This window comes from Poecilia reticulata, chromosome 19 (genome assembly GCF_904066995.2).
Source record: "Poecilia reticulata chromosome 19, P_reticulata-male-v2, whole genome shotgun sequence".
In the NCBI taxonomy this organism is placed as follows: domain Eukaryota; kingdom Metazoa; phylum Chordata; class Actinopteri; order Cyprinodontiformes; family Poeciliidae; genus Poecilia; species Poecilia reticulata.
The window spans coordinates 17,801,545-17,824,496 of record NC_088848.1 but is presented as its reverse complement, the minus strand read 5'-3'; the positions used below and the strand labels follow the sequence as shown (position 1 = coordinate 17,824,496).

The following is a 22,952-nucleotide window of genomic DNA, read 5'->3' as shown; positions in this document are numbered from 1 at the left end:
ACACACAAACATGTTTTGTTAGGATTAGAATATCTCTCTCTCTCTGAGGGAGCATAAATTATTATTATTAATTATAATAAATTTGCCTGTCAAGGCTGCAATTATTTTGTTGCCACACAAATTGCCAATTCGTATAATGATGCCGACGGAATGCAGCGGCGTGAGTGACTCATGAGTTTGTTGAACAATCAAAAGCCAAGAAAGCTAATTGTTTCACTCGTCAAAAAGAAAAAAAAAAAATGGAAAAAGAGCAAGCCGGAGCTCACAGCAGCGCGGGGTTCAGGTGTGTGCCGAGAGGGAGCTGTGTGTACGCCGTTAAATGCTTAACTGTCATCACCAAGACAACTTTATTTCTGCCCGAAGCGCTGATGCAAATTGCTGCCATGATGTGAAAGCTCATTAAGAATGTCATATGGCTCCCTGTAGCCTGTAGGTGTGCAAAAAAAACCTTCAACAGCCAGAATGAGCTCTAATGGAGAACAGTAACAGGTTCCTATTTTGAGAATGTTAAAAATGTACATGAGGCGACAGAGAGGCGGTTTGGCACCGAATAAAATCAGATGCGTTTCGAAAGTCACAGAGCATAATATGCACAACATCACTGGAGGTTTTAGCTACGAACTTGAGGGACATCCTGTTTAATACGATGCTGACCTACCGTTTGGAGATGTAACAGTTTCTACTCCTCTAGGAAGTCTTCCTACAGGGAGTAAGAGTGTGTTTAAGAGATTTTTTTTTCCTCCCCATTTTCCCTGAAGTGCATGTGTGAAGCGATATGCTGATGTTAGTTGGGAAGGCCTCGCTCACAATCCTCGCTCTGCTGATTCCCAGAGGTCTTTCCAGTTGAGGTCGGCCTCAGTTGCAGGCCAGTTAAGTTTACAGAAGCAACAAATGGCTCAAGCAAACAGACTCTTGCTTCGCATTCTACTCAGAAGTCGTGTTGGAAAAGAAACGGGGCCTCGCTAAAATGTTCCATGAAATTGTCCAAAATATATTATAAAACTGAAGTATTCAGATTCCCTTGAAACAGAAGAGCTCACTGAAACTCAGACGACTAGGCCAACACCTGAAAAACAGCTCCAAGCCCCCAGTCTCCTCTGCACCAAACTTTACACTTGACGTACTGCAATCAGGCAAGCGCCGCTCTCTTGGCGACTGCCAAACCCAGACTCATTAATTGGATTGTCAGAAAGAGAGGCATAATTCATCACTCTGGAGAACAACAATCTCCACTGCTGTAGAATCCGTTGGCAGAACGATTTACACCACTGCATCCAATCTTTTGTGTTTGCACCTGCTGGTGTAGGGCTTTGATGAAGCGGCATAGCCATGACAACCCTTTTCAAAAGTAACTCTTGCAGCTCTCTTTGCGTAGATCTTGAACTAATCTAAGTGCCGCATGGCGTTTGGAGGTCTGTAGAGACCGCAGCTCAGCATCTGCTGAGCCTGATTCATGGCTTCCTGTGGCTCTACAATGTCCTCTTCTTTGTTATGGCACCGGTATCAATGTTTAGCCATGGACATGGCATGTTCAGGATATTCAGTTTCCTTCCTTCTTTTATTTATTTATTTTTTTACCAAAAATTTGGCATAAAAAAAAAGACTGTTCTCTACATGGTTTGTGCAAACTGCAGATGGTACTTAAGGCTTTGAACAATGGCTGTTTGATTTTTTTTTGTCTCTTCCATTAAGGTCAGAGAAGTGGGGAGTAAAACTACCGTATTTTCCACACTATAAGGCACACCGGATTATAAGGCGCACCTTTAATGAATGGCCTATTTTAAAACTTTTTTCATATATAAGGCGCACCGCATTATAAGGCGCATAGAATAGATGCTACAGTTACGGTTCCACCCGTCACGTATTAAACCTATGCGGGACATGATTTGATCCATACTCTACAAATGTGGATGTGTAATAATAAAGAAAAGGTCCCAGAGTACTTTATATAGTAGTCTGTCCCAGTCATTGTTTCACTCACGGTGTTGGTGTTGCGATATTGTGCCCAACTGCTTTCTGGGTAATACAGACCAACCGACACGCTGCCGCCGCAGACTCTATAGGGGTTGGTCCCTTGGTAGCCCTAATCGAAGCACCCCGGATGAATATCTAAAGCCACTTTGTTGACAAAGAATAACTCCGGTCGGCGAGGAGAGGCTTCCACGACTGGGCCGGGGCGTGGCTGGCGTGGCATGTTCGTGGAGAACGTGGTGCTAAATGAGCTGCAGACGACCTGATTCTAGACGGTCGGTAGGTAGATAGGTCAGTCAAACATTATTAACAAACCAGCGTTCTGACAACTATCCCAGCATGCACCACGGGCTTCTTCTTCTACGGGGGAAAATGAAGTCGGCGGCTGCTTACCGTAGTTGCTAGACCTGTTGTGGCTCAATATTGGACCATATATAAGGCGCACCGGATTATAAGGTGCACTGTCGGCTTTTGAGGAATTTGAAGGTTTTTAGGTGCGCCTTATAGTGGGGAAAATACGGTAATAGTTGACTTGTCAACATATGCTCCCACATGGACTGGGAATTTTTTAAGCTTTTCTTTTACCCAAATAATGCCACCTTTGCTTGGCCTGTGTGTTCACCTGTGTTTGTGTGTATCCAGGACTACACAGTGTTTAAGGTGTCTGGGTGTTAAGTGCAGTGGACGCCTGCCTATTTGTAAATCAGTATTTGCAGATTCACCCATTTTGAACATTTTCCTGTGGAAAATGACTTCAAATTATTAATGGAAAATCCGTCCATTTGTGTATAGTAACCCTGTTTTACCTTGTGTTCCTTGGTTTTCAAAATGCTTTTGAACAACAATATTTTCAATTAATCACAGGAAATCCCAATAATTAACATAAATGTTTGTGGTTATAATGTAATTTTTTAAAAATTTTTTTAAATCCCTCAAAAGTAAAAAAATAAATTTCTGGGAGAAACACAAAAATAAATCATTCTTTATTTGTCGTTTAAATGAGTCTAATGATAGAATTATTATACTGTTGACTAACATTAAATATAGTGCAGTAAAATACTCATCTGTGCTTTGGAGACATTGGTATAATTGCCTTTCTTTTTGTACTTTTTGTTCTTTTATTGTATTTGTTTTCTTTTTTTTGTGCTTTGGACTTTGAGTCTGTAATAATAAATCTATCCATCTTTGAATGTGGCCATGCTAGAGCATGTGTGAACAAGAGGACCAGAATAGATGTAAGTGAATGCAGGTATGATCACAGATTGTAATTGCTAAATGACGACATGAATAACACGACACACGGTGCGATCCACCAACCTTGAGGAAGTTATTTTAGAAGACAAAATCTTGTGAACAATTTATAAGCACGTTAGGACAGAATTTTTTAAGTTGTGAACTGCAAACATAAATTATTCCGTTTTAATCTCTGTGAACTGAACTTAAAAATAACATTCAAATGAGCATGTTGAAAAGGGGGATGGAGCGCAGCATGAGAAAGCTACTGTTGAGAATTTTACACCTGAATTTATTATTATTTTTGCCCCGACCGTCTCTGGTGTTTGGTCGATCATACATGGGACCAAAAGACAAAATGAAAACGAGTAAAGAGTGGGATCAAACTGTGGTGAGGAGACACTTCTATTAGCAAATTTTCAGCATAGTGAAGCAATGTACCACATGACAACAGATAAAATAAATTTTGTGGAAATTTTGGACTTCGCCTCTCTTGACCTCACTCAGCACTTACAGGTCCTTCTCAAAAAATTAGCCTATTGTGATAAAGTTAATTATTTACCATAATGTAATGATAAAAATTAAACTGTCATATATTTTAGATTCATTGCACACCAACTGAAATATTTCAGGTCTTTTATTGTTTTAATACTGATGATTTTGGCATACAGCTCATGAAAACCCAAAATCCCTGTCTCAAAAAATGTGCATATTTCATCCGACCAATAAAAGAAAAGTGTTTTAATACCAAAAAAGTCAACCTTCAAATAATTATGTTCAGTTATGCACTCAATACTTGGTCAGGAATCTTTTTGTAGCCTTCAATGTGGCATGGAGGCAATCAGCCTGTGGCTCTGCTGAGGTGTTATGGAGGCCATGATGCTTCGATAGAGACCTTAAGCTCATCCAGTTTTGGGTCTTGGTCTCTCAACTTTCTCTTCACAATATCCCACAGATTCTCTATGGGGTTCAGGTCAGGAGAGTTGGCAGGCCAATTGAGCACAGTAATACCATGGTCAGTAATACCAGTGGTTTTGGCACTGTGAGCAGGTGCCAGGTTGTGCTGAAAAATTAAATTTTCATCTCCATAAAGCTTTTCAGCAGATGAAGCATGAAGTGCTCCAAAACCTCCTGATAGCTGCTGCATCGACCTGCCCTTGATAAAACACAGTGGACCAACACCAGCAGCTGACATGGCTCCCCAGACCATCACTGACTGTGGGTACTTGACACTGGACTTCTGGCCTTTTGGCATTTCCTTCTCCCCAGTCTTCCTCCAGACTCTGGCACCTTGATTTCTGAATGACATGCAAAATTTGCTTTCATCCGAAATAAGTACTTTGGCCCACTGAGCAACAGTCCAGTGCTGCTTCTCTGTAGCCCAGGTCAGGCGCTTCTGCTGCTGTTTCTGGTTCAAAAGTGGCTTGACCTTTGACCTGGGAATGCAGAACCTGTAGCCCATTTCCTGCACACGCCTGTGCACGGTGGCTCTGGATGTTTCTACTCCAGACTCAGTCCACTGCTTCCCCCAAGGTCTGGACTCGGTCCTTCTCCACAATCTTCCTCAGGGTCTGGTCACCTCTTCTCATTGTGCAGCGTTTTCTGCCACACTTTTTCCTTCCCACTGAGGTGCCTTGATGCAGCACTCTGGGAACAGCCTATTCGTTCAGAAATTTCTTTCTGTGTCTCACCTCTTGCTTGAGGGCGTCAATGATAGCCTTCTGGACAGCAGTCAGGTCAGCAATCTTAACCATGATTGTGGTTTTGAGTAATGAACCAGGCTGGGAGTTTTTAAAAGCCTCAGGAATCTTTTGCAGGTGTTTAGAGTTACTTTGTTGATTCAGATGATCAGGTTAACTGTTCGTTCAGAGAACCTTTTCATGATATGCTAATTTTTTGAGACAGGAATTTTGGGTTTTCATGAGCTGTATGCCAAAATCATCAGTATTGAAACAATAAAAGACCTGAAATATTTCAGTTGGTGTGCAATGAATCTAAAATATATGATGCCATAATTTACCTATCCTGCATTTCAGAGTAAATTACAGAATTTACTGATTGTTTTTTTTTTAACATGCTCCGCAGTGCTTAACCGTTGAAGCCCCCCCTCCCAAAAATGTTTGCATATCAAAAACTTTGGGCTCAGAATTGCACAGTGTGTTGGTAAAGTAGTGAAATCTTGCTCCGTTAAATCTTGCCATCTCTGCTGTTGACTCCGTACTGGATTAGGACAGAACAGTCTGGCTATTTAAAAGAAAAGCTATGCATATTCAGAGGTGAAAAATAAGTTGGATATATGCTGCACAGACATGATGGACCTCAGCAACTCAACCCAACTACCACACCCCTCCGGCTGGAAACCCCCCCCCCCCCAAAAAACAAAAAAAAAAACAAAAAAAAAAAAAGTATTTTGTTGTCAAACCCCAGCACAGCAAATATAAAAAATACAAATCTACACTGTAGTTATCGCATTAATATTTAAGACTTTTCGACCTTTCCCTAAGGTTTTCATTATCAAACCATGAAGGTGTGTGGAATTGGCACAGAAAGAGCCGCTAGTTTCACCGCAGCGTGTTTGGTGAACCCCCAGCCAACGCTAAATGACACCTCGCTGTGCTGTTGCCGATATCAAACTCGGTACAACACGTCTTGGGCTCTCTAATGATCTCTCTGCATTCCATTCAACTTGACTTCACTGGTGGTAATTCAAGTTACTGCACAGAGGGGCTTGCCCTTATCATTTAGAGTCGACGAACTTACATGAAATTGCGCAGAAGTGTGGTAGAAGCAGGGCTGGCGGGTGAATAAAACGGACCATGAGCTACAACTTCCACCGAGGCTCGAGCGCAAGAGAACAAAACAAAACAAACAAAGAAAAAGGAAAAAGAAAAACGCGGAATGCATACAGTCACGGACAATTACGATCACAGTAGAGTGCTGCAAAAAAAGTCTTTGCTGCCTTATATGTTTTATTCTGCTTGTACCATGATTTTTTTCACGCTATAATTTTTCAGGTAAAAAAAAAAAAGAAAAAAAAACAAAAGAAAAAAACGAAAGAAAGTGAAAAGCAGAGATAACACGAGTAATCCTAACCGACCTGGGCCTATGTTGAAAAAGTAATTATTCACTACACCTAATAACGGGTTGTGCCACTCTTGGTGTCAACAGCTGGCATGAAGCAATTATAATGACTGGCAGATAGTCGAGTATTTGGCTCTTCTCTGCAGAAATGTTTTCATTTAGTCAAACTGGAGGGTTTGTGAGCATGCAAAGTAACTTCACGTGGGTCCAGTCTCTGAAACCGCAATTCAATTTTTTTGTTTGTTTTATAAATTTGAGCCATTGTGAGTTTATTGTGGAATCGCTAGGTCATTCCCTTCAAAAAATGTATTTTTTTTTTTGCAAGAGAGAAGAATACATGAATTTGTCACTTGTGGCAAGATATCCAGGTCATATAATTGCATCCACTTCACTTTAAATGGTGCAGACTGAAGGTTTAGGAAACCCAGCTGAAAACAGATAAAACATCATCTTGATCTTTATAGGAAAATGTTTCCGTTTAAAAAAAAAGAAGACTCAAAATTGTACGGTGATTATGTACTCCTCCTCTTTGTCTGACTGCAGCTTTTATCTCAGCAGTGATGCCTCTGACTGCGGTCATAATGGTTATTGGTCAATACCACTTACTTGACATAAAAAAAAAATATCTACGAGCTGTGGAAGTCATTTCGGGGTGTCATTTTTATGCTTCTATGTGGTTCATTTCTTCTTCCAATTTTCAGTTCTCTCCTTCTCACAGCTGGCTAGAGTTAATTGGTGGCCATAATGTGGTGCCCAATTTATATTGTTCATTCTTGTTTGATGACTTTAAGACCAACTTTTTATGAAGTTTAAAGCTGCTATCCACTGATGCCAAAAATCCGGGGGACCAACTATTTCTGCTAAACATTTCCTAGTGAGTCTGACTTGATCTTTCTGGAGTCTTCTCATCGTAGCCCACACCCGTCGATCGCTGCTGGCCACAGTTTGTTGCCACAGAACTCATTTGAACTGATTTATCATTTCAAATGAGTTCTGTTCAAGACATAAGCCAATGATTGCACAACGTTTTTGAATCCACACACACCTCTCCAGAGAAGGCCTGTCCGTTCAGCAAGTGTTCAGAGCCCTGGCCGTCCTCACTGCCAAAGTGTAGTCGTATCTCCTCCAGACGATGGCTGTACGTCATCGGGCCCCCGGAGATGTTAACCAGATGCTCCTTGTCCAGTCGCAGAGAGACGTGGCGGCCCGTGTTGTACATGGTCCCTCCCACCTGGGGGAAAACAAGCACAGGGACATGGATTACAAGGCTAGCACAACAAGGTTCCTTTGTAATAACGTCCACAGTACGAGTCAAAAATAAAACGTCAACATAAAAATAAAGGAGTTAATATTTTCTATGGCACATTTTGGAGTTGTGCATCTTTCTTCTGGGAAAAGCAAAACCTAGACACAATCTATCTTTCAAATACAATTTGATTTAATCCAGTTTGCAATAAAGCTAATGAATAATGTTTCTTTTGCCAATAGAACTGGTGCTATTTCATCAATATTAAGGTCTTATTTACCTAAAACAAGCCTCCAGATCTTGCTAAAAAGTTTTTTAGTCTGTTGGTCGTATTTTAAGTAATAAAAAATATTTGCACCAGAAACTAGAACAAAAATACTTTGTAAGGTTTTGTGTTTTTGCAGTGCAGAGGTAATGTGTCGTTTATGTGACCTTTTTGTGAACTTTTCTTACTTGATTTTGCATCTTCAGAGTTATATAGGAGCAGCACCAAGCTTTGAGCTTGTGAACTAGTAAATAAATTAAAACAAAACAACAAAAACAAAATAAAAACCCAGTCAGTCCCAATCAATACATCACAAGCGATATTCATCAGTACAGTACGTGTTTTTATTTATTCATAATCATCGGCAGGGTTCAAGGAGAAGGGGGGGCATTGCTATTCAAGCTGCAACTTTTGGATGGACTTCCAACGCCCTTATCTGCCTCCTTCCATCCCTTTGCTTTTCCTCCCCCTCTGTTCCTTCTCTCCTTGTGCCGCTGCCTTTCAAAAATGATCTCTCCTTCCCTTCTTTAAAGTCCTAGAAGAAGAAGTCTGCCCACACTTTGTAAATATTTTATAGATGCTGTGAAAAATCAATGGTCTGAAAGGATGAAGTGAGAGTAAGAGGGAGTGATGCAAAGAGAGATAAGTGCCGTGCGCAGGAGGAGAAAGGTGTGCCGAGTTTAGTGCCCGATGAGGGAGACGCAGCAGAGAAGACTGAGCCTTTTTATGTTCCCCGGTGAATTAAAAGGAGCGAGGTGAGACCTCTGAAAAGACCAAGAAAATCTAATCTCTCTCTTTATCTCTCAAAGCCTGCTTACTCTTTCTCTCTCTTTTTTCTTCTTTTTTTTTGAGGTCATTATTCATCAGGCAGAAGAAGTGGTTAGTGTTTTTGTTTTCCAAATCCTCGGAGACGAAATGTCGAGCAGGCTGGAAATTGAAGGACTCCAAAAAAAAGAAGGCATTAATATTCCACTATGAAACTCCAAATGCGTTACATAACATCTGATTGTTAAAGATCTGATTTGCTGCCACGGTGATTCACTGCTTAAAAAAAAAAAAAAAAAAACTCATTTAGAGTGCATAAATATAGAAAGGTTTTTTGCTTTTTGTTTTTTATGCTGAATAAAATCGACAACTCCATGTTTTGACCTCTTTCTGCAGCGGTTTGCGTCCAACATCACCCGTCTGGTTTTGTAGAGCCAGTGAGGGTTCTACAGGTTTCACTGTGGGCGTCCAACCAAGGAAATGGTGCATGCAAATAATTTGTGAACACAGTTCAGCACTGACCAGCTGTTAAACACGGATTAACAAGCAGCTTCATTGTCCCTCTGTAGCCCTGTGGTTTTCCACATCCAGCTGGATGATCCACCAGAGAACTGGGAGGTCCAAGGTTCGATGGAAGGATCTATTTTTTATTTTTTATTGTAAGCTACTAGCGTGTTTGGGATCTACTCTGTGGCCCACACTGTTCAGCTTGTTAGCCATGCTTGTCGGTATGGGCCTGGATGTCCTACAGAGATTTAATTGTCCACCATGCTTGTTTTTTTAACAATATTTCAAACATTTGGTTATGGCGTTCTGTGTGCCGCTTTGCCAATAAGCACATCTTCTGCGACATATCTGCCTAACTGGAGCACAGCGTTAGTGAAAAAAGAACAACAGTATTTCTCCGTGTGGAAAGGCCGCCGCTCGTCTTTAGTGTCTTAGTGACTTTCATCCACGGACACAGAGAGGATGTGAAGACCTCAAGCCGAGCTGAGCTCACCAAACTTTGGCTAAATCGAAAGCAAACGGTGGTAGAATGTTGATTGTGTCTTAATTTAAAAACAACAAAAAAAGTGATCATTGTGTCCAGTCAAATAGGGACAAACCAAAAACAATGGTCATTTTTACATATAAATGATTGAAATAGAATTAAATTAAATACTGTACAATTAAATACTGTAATGAATTCAAATTCAATTTATATATTAAATAAACTCTTTAGTGAGCAAAAAGGGAAATTAAATGTTAGCATTTTTCAAACTTCACTGTACAGGTGCAATATGTATTTCTATTTTTCTTCGCTGTTTTGTACTTGTGACATGTGCAACGACAAGTTTTCGTAGAAGGTGATGGAAGGAAAGTTCTCCTGCTGCGGACGGTACTGTATTATTTTATGTCATGAAGTGACATAGAAGAGCTGAAAACTCAAACTTTTAGTCCATACATTCCCAAACTTTATAGTCTCTAGGCTGCCTATAAAATCTACACTAATTAGAGAAAATAAGAACTGATTTTTGGCAATTTGGCTTTAATAAAAAAAAAAAAAAAGTGATAACTTCTAAATATAGTAGCCAACAAACACAGTTCAGTTTCTTTGGTGTAATCCAGTATCCATTATACCAAGTGTCGCTCTTTGATCTGAGGGATTTACCATCAAGGCAAGATAAACACCAAAGCAGCTCACTTTGAAATTCCCTGACATGAAAACAAACGAGGACTTAACTATCATATCCGTTTTCAGTGATCCTCAAAAACACCAAACGATGGAGTTAAAGGTCCGCTTTACTGCAGCTTAATTATACACCAACCCCCCCACCCCACGACAATGACCATATCAGTGGACTGGAGATAATTACGCTGTATAAACATCAGCACAGAAATGATTAAGTTTAAAGACAGCGATGTAGTACGAGAGAGACCTCTCACTCTTCTGTAATCCACGACTTACCATCACAGGAATGTTAAGCAGGAAAACATACATCAGAGATGTGATCTAGTGTCGATGGGGAAATCATTTTCCCAGCTTGTATGTTGTTTAGTAGGAGAAGCCCAGTTAGGCAGGACAGCTAACAAATGGGAAAGAGTGTTCAACAATTCAAAGGTATCAAGAGTAAATGCATTTAGTGTATAACAGGGAAACTGACATGTGGAACGGCTGCTACAAGAGTGCATTTCGGGGGGGGGAGCTGCACTTTTTTCCTAATTGGCCGCCCACACTCCTCCCGGGAATCAATAATCTCTTGGAAAGGTACGGCTACCTATAGCTGCCGAGCACAGAGCGGCGTTACGGGGGCGACTCTGCCGCTGCTCCGGGGAGCACTTCCCCTCCCGCAGCCTGTCGTGTGCAACACAATCTTGGATATGTAAATGATTATTTGGTGATTGAAGATGCAAACAAAACTCTGCTGGAGCACAAAAGCAATTTCGGAAGAGAGATTGAACTCATAAAAACCCCTTACAATTAAAGTGAAATTTAAAGCGTCACTGTTGGGGCTAAAAGATCACATTTAACTATATTTAGCCAGCTGGTGGCGGCTACGCTTGGCAAATTAATGAATATGACTTGACTTAAACTTTGCTTAGCCACGTTTTTTTTCCCCCCCTGCATAGGCAATTATTAGTCGCAGCAGACAGATACGCTGGAACGGTCAAGAGCGAAGCAAAAGTACTACATCTCAATCAGCCTCGTCCTTATTTGGAGTCTCGGCACTCATGTTGGTAGTAACCCAATTATTTTGCAGCGTTTTTTTGTTGTTAATATTTTCACATTGTGTGCTGAATGTATTTGTGAAAATCACTGGCTTTTGTGCTCTATTCATCAAATACAAATCCAGCCCGTCAGACAAACACAGGTCTGTGTGTTGCTTGCACACCGGCGTCTGAATCACAGGCTTGCATGACAATCGACAAAAACAACATTCCGAGCTCTCGAACTCATGTCCCGGCATTACACCGCTACGCTGATTATACCGTTTTTATGCTAATGACTCGCAAACGACGTTAGGAAATGCTCCGCCGTGCTCTTTGCACCATCTTTTGTTGAGAGTATTGCAATAATCAGCACATTATTTAAATTCTAGCAATCGCGCGCCTGTAACCGAGACTCGTCTGTCTCTCAGCGGCGAGCGAAGAGCTCCATTATCGTCCGAAAATTGTTAAGAAAGAGGCAGAGGCAACTTTTTTTCAATTGCGTGACAACAGAAAGACGGTGTATTGTGTTTAATAAATTCTATATACAATGTGTGTTTACCTTATTTATACTGCCAAGAACCAGTCATACATCATAGATGTAGGAAAGCTTGTGCTTCTGGTCTTCAGTGCTGTTTTATCTGGATTCAGCACCGTTTCTGGACTTGGTTATCTTCTTGCATTTGCCTCATGAATTCCTTTAATAGATGTCTGAGAGTGTGAATTACACAACATAGTGATATGGTGATACCAGATTGCAACAACAAGCAACCAAAAAGTTGCTAATTCGTGGTTTTCTAAATGTCAATTGTTACTAAGACCCAATAATACAAAATTGACACAAATTACCTGCTTCTCTTTGTTTTGCTTTAATGAGGACGCTTGCGTCAACACCTCTGTGTGCTCTGGCATTTGAACAGAACATTGTTTCGAACTCGTTTTCTGTTAACGTCCAATATTTATGTTCACCAAGTTATTTTATTGCCATTGTTTGGTTTCGTGTGCTGATGCAGCCACAAATGAAACACAAACTGTACTTCATCTAAAGCAATGCAACAGGAGGCTAAGAAAGGCTACAAAAAAAGGTTTGAATTTTCAGATTTGTTTTTTTTTTAGGTTAGCAATGACTACATAAAGTGCACCTAATTTTGTTTGTTATGAATGCCTCCAGAGGGAATACATACTCCTTCACTTTTTCCACATTTTGCTACCTTGTAGACTTATTCTAAAACCATTTTTTTTTCTTTAAGCATGCTTTTAGACTTTGTAAATTTAGTAAGTTGCAATTTTAAATTATAGCTACATAAGCCCTTGTGGCCAAGGTTTTAATATTTTACATAAGGATTTTTGGCAGCTGGCGGCTGTCATCTAAAATCTAATTCATTTGTTAGAAGAAAGGAGGACATTTTTGGCAAATACAACATTCCAGTGAAGAGGACCTCATAACATTTGTGAAGGATACACAGGGAAGTATTGGACGGCGAAAAAAAAAGCTATCCAAACCAACCCTGCAATATATGAAAATGCGATTGCCTCCCATATCGAGTCATGAATTTATTGTGATTAACCTTTTTTTGGTATAATTTCATGACTGGATGGTTGGCTGGCTGTCTGACTGGCTGGCTGGAAGGATGGATGACCCGTCTTTAAAAAGCTGCAATTCTCTCTCATCTCTAAACTGGGCATCACATTTTTGGCTTAAAAAAAGAGAAAGGAGTCTCTCAAAGGTAGCTAAAAAATTGATATCATAGAACCACTCTCTCTCTATCTCTCTTTCTCTCCGTATGCCAAAGTCTATAACCACAATCTCCTTAGCAGACTGCATGCATTATACATAACTTCCTGTACAGTCTAGTCTAGCCTGTAATGACCTTATCCTATCAGTCTCAATACAGTCTACAGGAACGCAAACATAATAGTCACCCACATCTAAATCATGAAAAAGGGACTTCCTGCAAAGGCGTTATGAAACAGAAATATTACATATTCAGTGACGGAAACCTGCGGGGCTTCAGAGGTCGTTTGGTTTGTCCCAAACCAAACGGTTATATTTTTTTCTTTCTCCGGCTGATAAAGCTTTACTGCATGCTGGTTTTTTTTTTCTTCATATAACTCTTAGAACTAAATGAGAACGCCGAGTGAGTTTCACAGAACTTTGAACAACATGGGTTCACATTTAGATCTACTCGAAATCATTTACCCGGTGTAAATTACAACTTATTAAAACAAAAAAGAACAAGAAAAAATAAAACATCCTCCATTATCTCCAGAGTAAACACAACGCGCCAAAAATAACATTTGAATTTTAGGCCCTGAAGATAAGATTTATGAATCTTCAGCGACTAAATTGGTGAACACTTAACTACATCACAGGACGGGTTAACTAATCTCAACATAACATTTAGGCCCTTTAGCTACTGTCACACCGTTTCTCATCTTGTCATAATGGTTGGCAAATCTTTAAAAAAAGTGTTTAATATGCCTAAGAAAAGGATCAGTGTCTCTTGCATCTCTGCAGCAGGTGTCACAATGCGCTGTTGCACATAAATGTAGTTAAAGCTCTTCTCAGCAGAGCTCGCTTTTTTTGGGTACTTTGAACTGAATGACACCGTTTTATTACACGTTATGTAATTCTCCCCGACATTTAAACATTCCTCTAATTGGGGGTGAATCCAAGTTATACATGATGTTTCGTTAAGGTTAGATTTTGGATGTATCCTGTAAAAACAGGCGCAAAAATAGATGTGTAGATGTGTGCGCGTGCGTGTGCGCATGTGCGTGTTTCAGCATTTCTCACCTCATCATAAGTTCATTTTTTTTAATATCAAATAGTACATTGTGAGGCCCAGAGCCCGGGTCCCATAGGAAGAAGTGTTGTTTTAGGGTTATAGGTTTTGTTTAGAACAGAATTGAGTTTGGGGTTAGCCACATACGGTTAGGGTTATGGTAAGTATCCTGTAACAACATTTAAGTCAAATTGCCTAAAGATTTATTCATCAGTACGAATGCGGATCATGCTAATTTATCTGTTACTTGCCGTTTCTGAAGACTTTCACTCTCTGTCTGGACCGTCTGTAATTGTCTGATAACACTACTGCCCCACTTTAAAAGCCTCTGGTTCCACATGTACTGGCTTCTTTCATAAAAAAATCTTTATATACCAATCTCTGGCGTCCAGTCAATGCTTAGCCTGGTTTATAGGGTGCTTTCCTCCAGTTAGATGTTTTATTAGTCCTTTTATTTCAAATAATTCATTTATGTTTTTTTACTTTCGTCGCCCCCATGTTTTATACCCTCGTACGAAAACAGGTTTGGCTTTCATCTCGTTTGCCGTTTTACACAATCTGAGGGAGTTTCTCCTCGCTGCCTTCCCTCTGACTTTGACTCTTGTGCTCACAGGGTTCAGTCCAGGGAGATTCGTGAGCAGAAAGAACCAAATTGAAGGCGCTGGCGTTGCTCACAAGCAGAAGGAGGTTTGAGCACAAGAAGCGGGATCCTAACGGGGCCAGAAGATATTTGCGGCAGAGGCTTTAAATCTGACTGCAGAAACATATTTCCTAGACGGAACCACTAATTTATTTTGAGTTTGAGAGCGATGCAACATCCGAGTGTGAAAGTAAATAACTTGCTTTCCGTTCGTGTCGACATTCTAAAAAAATCATTTCCTCCCCAACACAGCTGCACATCAGTCAATCACAGCTGTAAAAAATAAAGCAACCAGCCAATATCATGTGTTCAAAGCTGCAGTGTGCAACTTTGATATAAAACGTCATTTCTTACATATTTGTTAAAACTGTCACTATGCTGTGACAGTATAATATGAGAGACATAATTGGAAAAGAGGTTGATCTCTGAGCTGGTTGTCTACAAACACTCGCTGCTCTCGACCAAAAACAACCAATCAGAGGCAGGAGGAAGGTCTTAATGCTGTCAATCAACTACATGTAGTCTCTGCTCAACGTGCCAATGGCGGAGAAATAAGTTACAGTTACAGGAACACCATCTATCCACCGTCATCAGTGGCAATGCTAACTAGCCTTAGCATTCAGTACAGACTTCGAAAGAGAGGGATGAGCAGCGTCAAATGGAGGATGATTGACCACGCCAAGACCCTCCTCCTGACTCTGACTGATTGTTTTCATTTTTGTTGTTGTGAGACGGATCATTGGACGTGTGTCTTTGTTTCAACAAATACTTTTTTTTTAATTTTTTAAATTTTTTTTAGAAAAAACTACATCCTGAAACTTTAAGGCAGAAACTGCACCAAAGTTAACAACTGTATCGCTCCCAGCCTCCCAGCTGACACAACAGTTCACACGCCAACACCAGGCCGGATCACAGATCCGCAGATATGTTGCCACCGGTGTGCAGTGTGAAGACATCACAGCAGCTGGAGCGCTGTGATCCAACGCTAGGCTTGCGAATTGTTTGTATGTTCCAGGGTTCATTAGTGCACATCACCGACCGCGTCTCCTGCGAGCGCCAGAAACACCACATCTCATTTTGCTCAAGCAGCCCGAGAGAGCTCCCATTATGTTCCTGCTAAAACCGCGTGCCGGTTCCCTCCCTCAAACAGATAGTGATGATGATGATCAAAGCCCGCCCCGACATTAGAGGCAATAAGTTGGGTGAACATTAACGAGTCGGCAAAGATGAATCTCGACTTTGCCGAGCGGGCAGGTAGGTGCAGCGATGGCCGCCGCACACTGGTAATGAAAAACACCGGGGACATCATCATTGTCTGAGCGTTGCAGATCAATAGGGCGAATTACTCCTTGTTACGAAATGAAGTCCCCCACTAACTGCTACACGTGTTCAGCTATTAGACCGCAGCGGCGCTGCAATTACACGGGACATTTTAAACATAAAAGCCACCAGAAGCAAATGCGAAAAGATTCCTAAAGACGGGCACTAACTGCATGTGCACGTCCGAGTTGACAAATATTAGACCCGATACAAGCAAAACTGCTGGTCCTCTCATTAATGTACGCGCTCACTGAGAATGAGAACGGCAGGGCGGATGTGAAAGGCAAGGTGAGGTTGCATAGGAATAAAAAAAAAAAATGCAACAAAAGAAACATAGCGAGGAATTAAACACAAGCGAGGCTGTGTGGGCTGCAGCTCAGCCAACTTACAGACTCAAATGTCAGTAAAGCAGTTCCAGTAATGCTACATAATGAGAAAGATTCAGCTCAGATCTGTGGCATTAGTGGGAAGATTTTCAGAAGCTGTGCCATGCTCAGTCGGTGGGGAAGAAAAGCACAGCTGCAGCAGTTCAAATCAATTCTGTTAGAAGACAAGGAGCCCGATACTCCGTGATCCTGCTCACTGCCGCCGTATATTCACCAGCAATGTTTCAAGTATCGCTCCCTACGATTCTGTTCGGCGACCCAATAAAGCAGGCAGTAGTTTGATCCCTTTCATTTGTAGGAAAACAAGCATAAAACTGGGATTAGTTTGTAGAAAATGAGGCACAATGCCAAAAAAACCAACAACAAAACAACAAAAAATCCTGTGACTGGCTCAAGTGTGAAGTGTATACAAGTGCTACAGTTGATACTGTAAAAATGGAGAGCAGCTATATTAGGTATCCTTGTTAGACTACTACAAAAATAAATATATAGATATATATATAGATAACTTTTCAGGAAAAGACAACACTTGTTATGACAGGATGGCTTGACTGTTTCTCACTGGATCACATCTGTCTTTACTTGTGGAATCAAAAACAAATGTGAGCATTTAACCTGGTGGCTTTTATAAGAGACTGAGAAAACTCCTAAAGGTCTTTGCCTGAGATCGGCAGTAGGGAAAGAAATGTGATATTTAATGGCATTTTTCCAGGGACTCTTTTTTTAAAACAATCGTGACAATGTTTGTGAGGAAGAAAACCTCCAGGAACAAGAATCCAGTGTGACACCGGCTGTTACAGTCATAAAAACAAAATCCACCCTCTGTTAATAAATCAATAGTTTATATATATATCTGGTAGTTCTGGTCTGGATTATCCAGCTGTGTAGCTGAACATCACCAAGGAGGAAAATACATCAATAATGACCATTGAGAATCAATATTTGCTGCCCATAAGTTAGTACTGTCATTTCCAATCCATTTTAAAATGATCATCCAACAATCAACCAATAAAACGTCTAGGAGAGTTGACAAATGTACAAGCAGTGAACTGACCAATAAATTCACCCCGAGGTCAAACCAACCAATCATCAGATAAACAGTACAGGTCCCTCTTAGGATGCAAAGGCATTTGTTTCTCAGTATGCCAAATTTTATATAACAATATAGGAATAATAATAAACAAATACAGTCTAAAACCCACAACCCAACTGGGTTTGACACAATGAAATGGATCAAGTTCCCACAATTTGAAAATGACAAAATGTCTACAAAAAAAAGTCAACCAAAGATTGGGAAGAAGGGAATAACAAAGATTAAAAAGGAAGTAATATGTGTGTAAAAACACTTTATCCCAACTTACAAGTTGCTTTGTAGATAGATATAAAAGCTTGTGTTAAGTAAATAATTCCTTAATATTCATGAAGATGTTCTTGATCCACTGACAGATCTAACAAGACATTTTTACCATGTTATAAGTTCATTTATCTGCCAGTGAAACTGCAATTTTTTCATCAATATCAAGGAATTATTTACTTTAAGCAAGTGCATATTTCTTGTTGAAAAGTTTCCTTTAAGTTAGTTTGTCTTATTCCAAGCGTACAAAGATATCTGCACTAGAAACTAGACCAAAAATACTTGGCCAGAGTTTGTGTTTTTGCAGTGTGGTTCTGACCTCCAGTGACCACACAAGGTCAAACTGCGTGAACTTAGACAAACATCCTCAAGTCCTCCATGAACATATTATTTTACGGCAAGACCATTGTTGTATCCATCAAATTCAAAGTTACGCCATGAAATCAACGGATATTAAAAAGATTCATTTAATCCGATCTGCTTTGATCGGTTGCCCGCTTAGATTTTTTTTCCTCTTTTTTTACGGTAAAAGACTCTTGAAGAAGAGCAAAGCGCGGCCCGTATCGACTCCTCTTGTGTACCGGTGTGCAATCAGAGCACATGTCCGTGCTCCTCTTATCTGAGATTCTTTGAACCGTCGTAATAGGCTGTTAAACTCAGTAGGTGGAGAGAGAAGCAATTAATTAGACCCGGTAAGGCATTAAGAAACCAATCAACCTTCTGTACCCCTGGGAGCTCATTTATAAAAATGTACTTAGATTTCATTTTTAACCTTGTAAAACGGCTTAATGCACACTAATGCACATCGGGTAGTGCTCGTACCTGGTGCACATTAAATAATAAGGTTATAATTCTATTTCTTTACTACTTTTTAGAGCTTGCAAATTTACATCAGTTAAGTCTGAGCGTTTAACATCCGATATGTAATTAACAGAACATGTGCGGTAAGCCATAAGTAAGCTCTGTAATTAGGTAGCCATTTACATGATCACCGCTCAGCTCTTACTGGCAGTGTCAAGGTTGTGGGAGACGAGGACAAGCGTAAAGATCAAACTGAGATTTAAAAAAATAAAAGATTTCGGGTTGTAATAAATGATAGCGGTTCAAATTATTGGATTTAGGCTTCCAGTGATTGTAACACAGAACTCAAAGGAGGACTGAAAAGACTGAAAACAGAATTTTCTAATATTGGTTAGAAGAAATGAATGGACCAATTTTTCTACTTCCTGTAGAGTTTCAGTCCGTCCTTGACGGGGTTTCATGGATGTTGCTTATTTGTCTACTTACTTATCGTTACATATTCACTTGCTCATCATGTGGAACCAGCCCTGCACGGGCGGCAATGAGAACGCCACATTCATTAGGAGGACCTCACCATTGGATGTTCTAAAGCAAAAAAAACGTCTCCCCTTTGTTTCTGTATGTGAGGTCAAATTTAATAGAGGTAGTGAAAGCTTCACGTTCTTTTTTGCGTTAACTGACAAAAGAAAAAAAAAAGAATTTTAATCTCACCTGCTAATGTCTTTCAGTCTGCAGAGAAATGCAGAGAAGCCAGCTATTTACTGGAATAGCCTTCGTCGGCCCTGGCTGGTGATTGGCTGGTTAGTCAGAAATACAACAAGCAGATCGTTTTCCCATCATTTACCCATTTGAATGCACCGTACTACACGCTTCAAGGACGCACCGACAATAACGACGACAACCCTCTTTGGTGCCATTACTGAGGAAAAGACAACTCAGTATTAACTTAATTTTAGTGTCTGAAATGATGTTTGGAAGGATGTAAAATGAAGCACAGAGACACTAAGCTGCTATTCAGAAGGAAACGGCTTTTTTTCTACAACGCACAGACAAGTCAGAGTCGTGGCAGAGGAAGAGCGAGTGAAACTTTCGGCAAATAAAAAGAAAGCTAAGCTACAGCAAACTTGTTCGAATTTATCAATGTGAGCATTTCTACTTGTCTGCCATGGAACATGTTGGATCTGGAAATGTTTGCAACCTTTCAGAAAAGTCAGAATTGATATCACATTCTTACCATCTCCAAAATAAATACACAGAGCACATAACCAAACATTACTTAAATTACAAATACACCTTTTCTGAAATGTCACATAATCATGTGCTAATCAATGAAATAAGATGCTAAATAGATTTTAAAGGTCAACCCTAAAATCATTTTTGTCAGGATTTTACATTAGAATAAGCCTGTTTGTCAGTCATTGCTTTCTCACACAGCAGCATCACTTCTTAATATAAATAAATAAGTAATCAAGCCAGGAAAGTTGGAACACATAATATAGTTTCAGGAGTTTTTCCTGTATCTTGTGTGATGATCTACTAGTGTTTGTGTTTCGGTTCTGTTTTGTTCAAAATTGGGTTAATTATTTCCATTTAGGCGTTCATTTCTTTGTGTTCGTAACCATCTTGATGCCGTTTCCTTATGGGTTCATTTTGTTTTGTTTTAGTTTATTCTTTGTACATTTGAATTTAGGTTCTTTAGATTAGCGTTAGCCGTCTCCCATCGGTTTATTGCCTACGTCTACGTTAGCCTCTCTTAATTTAGTCTCTTTCCCTCAGTCTGCCTGTGTGGTCTTCCTTCACAGCTGCACCAGGTTACTAAGCAACCTCCTCTTTCTTGTTCAGTAATCACACCTCCCAGTACTTAAACCCTTATATTTCTGTCATTTCCTGTTGGATTCATCCATTCCGTGATCCATTATTACTTTCATTCAGTTTCTATTCCTGTTATGATCATCCATCCTCTGTGTCCCATTTAAAACCTGCACGTTTCTAAAACAATTTAGTGACTCACTGCTCCTTCGCTCTGCAAAACTCAATATCATAGATTGTATTTAAAGCAATATCAAAATTGGCAACTTCAGAAATAAAGATTGGAAACTGGTCAAAATATGTTGATTGGTTCATCTCTAAGTAACAGTGATTCAAGCGTTCCTTTTCACCACTTTACCTGTGTCGATGACCAAATCAGTCTTTTTCTTTTTTTTTTTACAGTCAATTCATGTCAGTCTTATCAATGTGCCCAATAATATAACAAGAATGTAAATTGTCAGCACAAAAACCGAAGCTGAAAAATTTGCAAAACATTTGTGTCACTCTGAGGCCGTACACATAACTCGACAGTCGCTGTATTACTGAAACAACTCTAATTATAAGTTGATTTATGGATTTTTAGAATACAACAGGGAGAAGGAAAACTGAGCCTCCACCCCCACCGTACACATACAAAGAGCGTAGCTGCCAAAAGGACACAAAAACATACATAAATCCAAATAACAGATGCCTGCTTTTACTAGTTCTCTAAATCGTTAGCTGTAGGGTGAAGGACTGCTTGTGAATACTGATGCAGTATTCGGTTTGGTTCTTTTAATAGGAAAGCTTAACAGCGCCTTTACAAATGAGGAACTTTGCCTCCCCTTCTAATCCCATAAGCAGATTGTGATCAGGAGAATTTGCTTCTATAGGAACATCGACTTTAAGAAGAATTGTGCATTATTAATCCTCAAAGTAGACTCTGCTGTCATGCAAAGGCACATGTTTTTTTTAAATAGATACAGTTGTCTGGATGAATCGTTTTTTGAAATTCTAATAGTCAGCTTCTAACATCATTGGACGCGTTTCTTTGTGGTGGCTATAAGAGTAATGCTTCCAAAACGAGGAACATTTCTATGAATAATACAGAGCTAATTTCTGAAGCTGAGGCTGTTTACTAGATTTACTACCTTCTGGATTTTAAATATTCTTTTTCAGCCATGCCTGTTAGGGGGGAATATTTGTCAGAGTTTATTCTGAACAGCAGGGAGTTATTTTAATAAAGTGCAGTGTTTCTTTCTGAGGTGCCTCCCCTCCCATCTTCCTCTTATAAAGTTAGGAGTTATTATTATTATTATTATTTTTTGGGCAGATATTTTGAACTGTTGAGGACTTTTCCCCGTAATTATGCTTCGTGCTGACATACGAGACTACAACACGCAGGCAATTAAAATTCAAATAATTTTCCTGCGCTCTCGTTGACCCAGAGTGCTCAATGGGAGTCCGATACCAACACAGACCTCCAGTCTTTTTGTTTGTCCCATCTGGATTTGCCAACTCCAGCTTTTTAATATTCCTCCGGTTTCATTAAACCACCATTGAGTCTAAAATACAGGATTTGGCGACGGGAATCACAATTAAGAGCAGAAGACGGGTTGAGGCGGAGAGTTTGCAGTCGTGTGGGAAGTTGCCTCTTATCTTTCATCTATGCTTCTGCTTTCAGTTAACATCAAAATGTTTGTTTTTATATGTGATTTTATTTGAAGAAAAATGTTTCATTAGCCAATTTAAAAATGAACATTTTATCTGTTCATTTGCCCATTCTCTCTGTTACAGCTTCTATCTGAACAAAGAGTATTCGTCCACATGTTGACCTAATCAGAATAATTGTACCAACTACTGCATAGAGCAAGGTTTGTAAAAAAACAACAACTTGATATTGACTGAAAAATCTGTAGAAGAGTGATTTATCTCTACAGTTAAATCACATAGAGACTAGCAAAAAGTTGGTCAGCAAACATTTTTTGCTGTTCCATTTTTACACATTAAAAAAAAAAAGAATTGTCTTGTATTACTTTTTGTCTTTTGAGAGACGCCTGTCTTGATCCACTTCAAAACCAAACTTCCTGACTGAATGAAAGTCATTTTTCACCAGTTTGCCACCAGTGACGATTCAACCGTTGCTAAAAATTTTTGGAAACATTTTGTATCTAAAAACACCAACACGCCTGGCAACAAAACAAAAGTAGCCATCACTCATACTAATGCAACACTGTTTTACAACCACAGCTGGAAAAACTGCAGTCTGAAGTCTGTTTGTTCAATATCAGACTGCAGGTTGGCTACCTGAGCTGATTCCTCAACAAGCCAAACAGCTAATATCAAGCTGTCATGCTTATGTTGATCTATAAAAACAGAACTAGGTAACGCTTTCTTTGAAGGGATGTGCATATGACTGACATAATACTGTCACAAACATAACATAGCATCTATTATGAACATGGAGTCTTCATGAACGGTTATGACTGTTGTCATGACGTGTCATTCGGTAAATAATAATAATGAATGCATGTTTTAGTACAACTTTGCATTAACGGTGTCATTATTTACTGTCATGCAACCATTCAGAAAGACTCCATGTTCATAACAGGTGTTATGTCATGTTTA

General features: G+C 39.8%; 1 protein-coding gene across 1 annotated transcript in view; it reads right to left on the bottom strand.

Annotated features, from left to right (window-relative positions):
- Positions 1–22,952, bottom strand: part of ca10a (carbonic anhydrase 10 (inactive)a) — a 267,157-nt gene that overhangs the window by 32,808 nt on the left and 211,397 nt on the right. Inside the window, exon 4 of the mRNA XM_008437703.3 lies at positions 7,331–7,516. Within this exon, the coding sequence (XP_008435925.1) occupies positions 7,331–7,516 (186 nt within the window). The remainder of the gene's footprint in view (positions 1–7,330; positions 7,517–22,952) is intronic.